Source organism: Argiope bruennichi, chromosome X1 (assembly GCF_947563725.1).
Source record: "Argiope bruennichi chromosome X1, qqArgBrue1.1, whole genome shotgun sequence".
NCBI lineage: Eukaryota > Metazoa > Arthropoda > Arachnida > Araneae > Araneidae > Argiope > Argiope bruennichi.
The window spans coordinates 37,205,432-37,213,431 of record NC_079162.1 but is presented as its reverse complement, the minus strand read 5'-3'; the positions used below and the strand labels follow the sequence as shown (position 1 = coordinate 37,213,431).

The following is an 8,000-nucleotide window of genomic DNA, read 5'->3' as shown; positions in this document are numbered from 1 at the left end:
TAATTATATATTCTATTAATGAGATGTTATGCACTTTATCTGATGAATCCTTTTTCTTTTATCGGGACCAGAGTAGTGTAATTGTAGGAGCTAAGCTTCGGATCTGAGGGTTGCAAGTTCAAAGCCCTAATCCAATAAAGATCGGTAAAAAATAAGGGTCTAATGCATGTTGAATCTGACATCATGGACCAAACGTCTTCCCTTGTGGAGAGGAAGTTTGGAGAGTAGGCTACTAGCTCAGGCGTCATGTTCGTTATTATTTTATCATTAGAGTATGTATTTAGATCTAATACGCCAGCAGTAAGGAAATTAGATAATCTGCACATGAATAGCATTAAAGAAAATCTATTCATATATAAAATTGAATCGCATTATGCATATATTAAATTGTATGTTTCTATATTAAACACTACCTATTAATGACACAGGTTTTTTTCATTGTTTTCATAAGTTATACAATGCTTAGGCTTAGAATTTCTTGCTTATTTTGTATTATTTTGTGCATATTTTGTAATGAATTTAAGTCATATTTCAGCTGAAAAAGTTAAAAAAAAGCTTGAAAATATAGAATAACTACATGTAGATCAGACGCTTTTTAATCAAATAACTCTGCTGATTATTAGATTGTACAACAAATGTTATTGAGAATGAAAGAAAATTCCTTATGTAAAAAAATATTTAACAGCGTTTTTTAGCCAGTGGCAACTTAGGTTGATAGTGGAGCAGAACTATACGGTGAATCAATAAATCAAGTAAATCTCTCTGAATGTAGTCCATATATTCTTAAATCATAATGACACATTTAAGCGGAATTTAATTTTAATCAACTATCAATATTACTTAAAAAATGTAGTGTATTTCATTTTAAATTAAAATAAAAAAAATGGTTAATTCCAAAGAATATTTCCAATAATTCTAAAAATTACCCTCGATACCTTTACGCCATTTACAAGTGACGTGGTTGCTTATATATATTTACATACCATGAACTAAATTTAATATTTTAATTTTAGAAAAAAATATTATTTTCTCTATTTGTACGATAAATACTGAATAAACTAAAGGATTTTGCATCGCATTGTGAGGAATGGGGTAATTTTCATCTTATATATAATTTTTAGGGATTCATATTTATTAGAAAAAATTGTATATTTTTAGGGCTCCATAAATGTAAGAGCCTATGAACGAAATAGATTTCGATCTGATCAACCGAATACATTTGGATACGAAAAGAACAAGCTTATATTTATCACGCCATTCAAAATTTCTCAGGTTGCAGGATACTACTTAGCAAAGTCAAAAACAACGATGTAAGAATAAGAAAATATCTAATCTTAATATTATCTCAAAACCCATCTTGACTTATTTTTTGTTTTTTTCAAACATCAACAATACATTAAAAAATATAAAAGAAATCAGGGAAAAAATTACTGCTAAGTGGCTAAGAGAATGAACATAGGTTTGTCAGGATTACAGTTTCTTTCAACGTATTACTTTTAACAGTAAAATATAAAAAACATTTTTATTTTCTTGGAAGATAGCTTATTTTATACTGGAAAATCGTTTTGTGATTTTTGCTCCTCTATAAATTATTTGAATTTTAAATATTTTCAAAAAGTATTCAGTTATTTGAATTTTAAATACTTTTAATGAAAAAAGAAAGAAAATGCATCTTTTTTCATAGTAAATCACGGGCAGGAGGGACTTTTCAGGAAGGTTTTCAGATAAAGAAAATTTTTTTAAAATTATTCTGTTTTTATTCAAAGATCATAAACGTTCATAAGCATTGAAAATAACTTCTAGATTCTGATATATTTGTTTTCATAAAAATTTTAAAACTTAAGAAAAAAGTTTAAAAGCATCTGACAGAGTGAATGTTCTAAAAATATTTCCGAAGGTGGATGCGAAAGATGTGAATAAAATGAAATGAATATCTAATTCATAAAACAAATTGAGATTTTTCACCAACTGTAGTATACAAAAATAAAGAAGTTTTTACAAATATTTGTACTTTAAAAAAAATAATAATATTTGTTTTCATAAATATTTTATTAATGATAAAAATGAATTTGCCTTTCGGTCGCATTTAACTTTTTATAAATAATTTCAAACATTTTTCACCACAAATATTTTATTAAGAATGGAGAATTTAATTGTTTTCCTCAACCCAATTTAATTTAACCATTCTGGGTATTTTTTAAAGCCATTTTAAGTGCATTTTACCAAAGCATAAAAAGCTTCAAAATGAGAAGTTAAATAAGAAATTCAAAGCATTAGAGAATGCTGTTTTCTTAATTAAAAGTCAGAAATTTGAATTAATTTTAATTGTCGCTTCAATCTTTATGAGCATCGCTACGCTTAGCCGCGTATTTAGTGCTGTGCCTTTTTTATATTCCTTTCTTTTTGCATAAATGTGTCATTAAAATTCTGACTCTGTCCTTCTTTAAAAAAATTCTTTTTAAATTATATTTTTTAAGCCAAGAAATCATTGTTATGGATCTAAGTATACTTCTCAAGAGCTACTCACACTTTCATTATTTTTTTCACAACTTTTAAAAGCTTACTAAAAGTTACAATGTAATTTCACAACCTAATTAAAGGAAACCTTAAGTGACCCACACGAAGGCACGCTGAAAAGTCTGAAAGACTGGACCGCCGCGACTGCAGCACTGGCGGGAATAATATTTCAGTTCTAAGGGGTGTCACCGGCCATGGTACAACCCTTCCCGTGGGAAGTAGGCCCTGTCATTGATAGGAGGTACCCGACCCCTACCAATTCTGTATTCATCAGGATGGAGAGAATTAACAATCATACCCGATGCTCCCCGTTCTTATTTCTGAAGTTCTTCCCTGTGGGAGCCTAATAAATGGAAAGTCAACGATCTAACTCACCGACCCGCCCGAAGGCACACGGATTCAAACCATAAAACTGAATGACCGGACCGCCGCAACAGCAACATTGGCGGGAATTGTGGTTGAGTCCTAAAGACTGTCACCGGCCACGGTACAACCCTCTCCGAAGGAAGTACGTCCCGTCATCGATGGGAGGAGCCAGATCCCCCCCCCTATTAGTGTACCCTCCAGGGTGGCGAGATCCAACCACCATGCCGGAAGCATCTCATCCTCATTTCGAGGTGCCCCCCCCGGGGGGAAACCTAATAAATGGAAAATGATACAATTAATTACAAAGTATTTCTACAACTTAATGAAAAGAAAATGTTACAATTAACCGAGCAGCCAATGATATTATGTTGGCAATTAAAGTATTTATTTACAACATGGTATATGAAACTTGCATTTTCAAAAGTAAATTTCAATCTAGACCGTTGAAAGCAAAATGTCAATCTTGAATTCATTTTTCAAGTACGAGAAAACTTATAGGTAAAAATTCTGCAAAAAAGAAAAGCCAAAAAAAAAAATCGTAATTAAATATCATTCTTTCGCTTGTTTTGACTATTTTGAAATCTGTTTATTAAATATTGTAGTTTTTATAGCCGCCATGTAGTTTGACGGGGAAATACTCAACACTCATCAAATAGGTATGGTTTTTAATTTATAAAATAATTAACTATTTCATTAATTTTCCCAAAACCTTCACAATAATCTTCCTCTTGATTCACATTATTTGAAATGAAAATTATTAAAAGAAATGAAAATTATTATTATATATATATATATTAGTGTAAAGTAGAATTTATAGTATGTTTTTAAGAAACTCGAATATCCATCATTATTTTCACAACTCAGGAAAGATAATAAATTTACTAAAAAATTACCAAACCTAAGAAATTTGCCTAACTAAAAGAAAGTATTACAATTAGCAGAATATCGCATGTACACTTGCGCTTAAAATTTTTATCATGGATAGAAATCCAATATTTCAAACATTTAGCATTTTAACAATGGAAAATATTTTTTTAAAAAAAGTTTATCTTCTTCGAAAACAATAAAACGGATTAAATGTTTACTTAAAATTGCCAAGTTGGTGCGCCTTATTCAGCGACATAATATAAGAAATATAGTTTTATATAAAGAAAAGAGACATATTTAGGTAAAGTGGCTGAAGATCCGAGAAACTTTTGAATTTCCATATATTCTTGACATGGAAGTGCCAATAGAATTCTGTAACCCTAAGAAAACTCTTTATTTTAAATTAATCCCTGAGTGATTCTTTGAAGGAGATAAAAATAGACTTGAGAAAGGAATATAAGAATGACAAAGTTGGACTCATGGCATGATTACGAAGAGTTACTTGTACATTCGTCATTTTTTTCACACTCATAAAAGATTATAAATTTACTAAAAACTTAAGAAATTTGTCTAAAGAAAAGAAAGTGTTACAATTAACCGAATAGCCCAAATACAGTTGTTCTTAAAGTTTTTATCATTGAAGGAAATGCGATATTTCAAACATTTAGCATTTTAACAATGAAGAATATTTTTTTGAAAGTTCATTTTAAAAACAGTTTATCTTCTTCGAAAACAATAAAGCGGATTAAATTTTACTTAAAATTATCAAGTTGGTGCGCCTTATTCATCGACATTATTTTATATCAAGAAAAGCGGTATAGTTAGGCAAAGTTGCTGAAGATCCGAGAAACTTTTGAATATTCATATATTCTTGGTATGGAAATGCCAATAAAATTCTGAAACCCAAAGAAAACTCTTTCTTTTAAATTAATCCCTAAGTGATACTTTGAAGGAGAGAAAAATCGACTTGAGTAAGGAATATAAGAGTGACAAAGTTAGACTCACAGCATGCTTATCAAGAAGAGCTTATATATTCGTCATTTTTTTCACAACTCATAAAAGTTTATTAAAAGTTACAAAAAAAGTGCCCAACCTAATGAGAAGGAGGTGTCCCAATTGGCCGGGTAACCAACGCACTTGACAATGCGCGCATGCTCAGCGGATTCTATTCCCCTTGATCGATTGAAAGAGCTACGAGATCATTGCGTTTTAGTGGGCTAGGCTTCAGTTGCCGGACTCTGCTTGCTGCCGGATGTTGTCTTTTCTTCATTATCTAGGAGTGTCCTGTGAAAAGTTCCCGCCAGCATCCAAGTGAAGGCGCCGCCGGAGAAAACTCTGTTCAGGCTTGTTGCGTGTCCGGTCGAAGGAAAGTGAGAGGGAGTTTGACTCGAATTTTTTTCTCCTCCTCTCACTTTCTCGATCCCTCCTCTCACTTTGAGAAGAAGAAACTTTAGTTGATTTTCGCGCAAATCAGCTGGTAAAACTTTTTCGTGCGCTCCAAGAGTAGATCCAAAACTTGGAAGAAAACTTTAGCGGACGAATCAAGTGTGTTAATTTAAATTTTCTGGGAAAATATAATTGTCAATCTTTCTATAAGTGTTTCACTAATCTATATGTTTACTTCCGTTAGACAATTGATTTATTCAATTGTTTAAAACAACTTTTTTTATCAACTAAAAATACGATGAACGTGTTTTCGTAACTTCTCATTCATGCTCAACACAGGAAAAATTTCTCTATACAGATCAGCCACTGGTATTGCGAGAATGTATTATTACTATCTCTCGACAGTTGTGTAATAAAGAATTTTTAAAATTCGGTTTTAGCATAGAGATTAAAACTTTTGATAAATGATTTTAACACTCTGTGGAATTTTCTAACAATGGCATTATTTATACTTCCCAAAGAAAGAAGGAGAAATTTCTTGAAACCTTCCGTTTATGAATAAAATGCTGGTGCTGTTAACATCCATACATCATATTTGCACTCTTAAACTGTAAATGTGCCATAATATGGAAACTCTAATTCTTCTACTAACAGTTTTACAAGGTGAGTATTCACTTTAAATTTTTATTTTTTGTTCGAACATTTCTGAATACAACTACATAATTAAATGATTATGTAAATTTTATATGGAACTTTTTTCATTGCCAAATATTTAGTATATTTGGTAAATTTCGATTTTTATTAGAATGTGAGTAGTTTTATAACATAGTATCTTTAGCATTATAAAATGAAAGAATAAATGAGCGACATTGTCTTAAGTTTCTTGCTTAAATTTGGTAGAAATTTCGGCATCATATATTAAAAAAAAACTTTTACAAAACTTTTTATTGTTGATTCAAAATTTTATCTACATTTGTAAAATATTTTATTTCTGATGCATGTACGTAGTTGTTATTATATAATGTCTATACTAGAGTACACTGGACGGAAGCGCCCCTCAAGCGTATGTTTTTAGCTTACATAAGGAAACAAAATTTTATTCCAGCAAAATAAAACGTAAAAATATTATTTATAATGAACTTAATGAGTTTTTAATTTTTACTGAATATTAACCAAGATAAAATATAAAAAAAACAGAATTATTTTATAAGATATAATATATAATTTTGATAATTATCCAATCTATAATAAATAGCTGATTTAAATAAAAGTAAAAAAAAAATAGGATTTCTTTTATTTTGAAAATTTTTTAATCTATTACGTTATATAAAAAATATTTTTAGATATTTTATTTATATTGGAGTGAAATAAACCGAATCACATCTTTAAAATTAAAATGTGATAATTATAATTCAATTTATGATAATTCCTCTTATTATCCAATAAGATAATAAATTAATTTGCAATATAAAGTATATTACTATATATATATAAATATATATATATATATATATATATATATATATAAATATAAAGTATATATATGGTATTAGTAGTTTTTTTTTTAATAATAAAAGCTCAAATAGTCTAAATTATTTTAAATATGGCTGATGGATATTAATTTATGACAGTTTCATTCGAAATGTTTTAATACTTTTTAATATATACAATAAATAGTTATTTAATGCATTTGATGTAATTAATTAACTAAGAAATTTAATCAATTCGCTAAATAGATATAATCGCGCTATGTTTCATTTTAATATATTTCCTTCGAGAAATATTACACAAATAATAAGGGTTAAAAATGCCCATTGCAATAATTAAAAGCTTGATTCAGAATCAATTTATATTTTTTGATATTTTATTTCATTTTTTATACTTTTATCATTTATATTAGTTCATTATAATTATTTATTGGGTTTAATCTGATAAATATTTAATAAATGAAAATTAATCAGCAAAACATTCATTTTCGCTAATTATCTTTAGATTTCCTACATTAAGGATATTAATTCTAAATTTTTAGTGTCAAAATTCTAATTCAAATAATGCTAATTAAATAAAAGACTGCCTTTTATTCAATTGGAAATAAGAAAAAATATCAGGAAAATTTAACGAAAGTAGGCATTTTGTTTCCATTAATTTTCTACTTAACTACTTATCTTATTGTAATTAGTGAATTTTACCTCTGAGCATTTTTTGTCTTCTAAACTTATTTTTACAAATCTGTTAAAATAAATTACAATTATTTAGAGTTATATTTTTTTTTCACGTAATATAAAATTGGAGCAATGTTTTATTCATTGATTCAATGAAACTTTTTGTAAGAATCATTGACTAACCAAATTAAAAATTATTTTTATTGTTCTTGATTTGTTCTATATTTTGTAATTGTGTTTAAAAGCTGTGTTGCAGATTGAATAAAAATGTTATTAAATGTTTACTTTTAAATGCATTCATATAAACATTTGTTACTTTTGATAATGTAAGCATGAATTTTGTATAAGAACTTTAAAAAAATGGTCAGTTGCGTCTTGTAAAACTTCTAAACTACATTTTAAACGGCATGGACTTTAATATAATAGTTAAGAATATAATTACATAGGGTGTTCATTCTTATCCTGGCCCAATAGTTATTTTCTAAACTATTACAGATATACACATAGTTTTTATTCGAAAATGCTTTAAGTGATAGAAGGGATTATGTTTTAAGTTGTTTGAGTCAATTGAATGTATTTCTCAAAAAATTACGATATCAAACTTTTTATACAGTCCCCTAATCCTGTTAGTTATATTTAGTAAAATATTCTTTACATTATTACATTTTAAGCAAGAAAAAAATCTATTCTCCAGCGAATAAA

At 28.2% G+C, this 8,000-nt stretch overlaps 1 protein-coding gene across 1 annotated transcript in view; it reads left to right on the top strand.

Annotated features, from left to right (window-relative positions):
- The first annotated feature begins 5,042 nt into the window (after positions 1 to 5,042).
- Positions 5,043 to 8,000, top strand: part of LOC129958649 (nephrin-like) — a 658,065-nt gene continuing 655,107 nt past the window's right edge. The window contains exon 1 of the mRNA XM_056071256.1: positions 5,043 to 5,799. Coding sequence (XP_055927231.1) covers positions 5,751 to 5,799 — 49 coding nt within the window. The 5' untranslated portion in view covers positions 5,043 to 5,750. The remainder of the gene's footprint in view (positions 5,800 to 8,000) is intronic.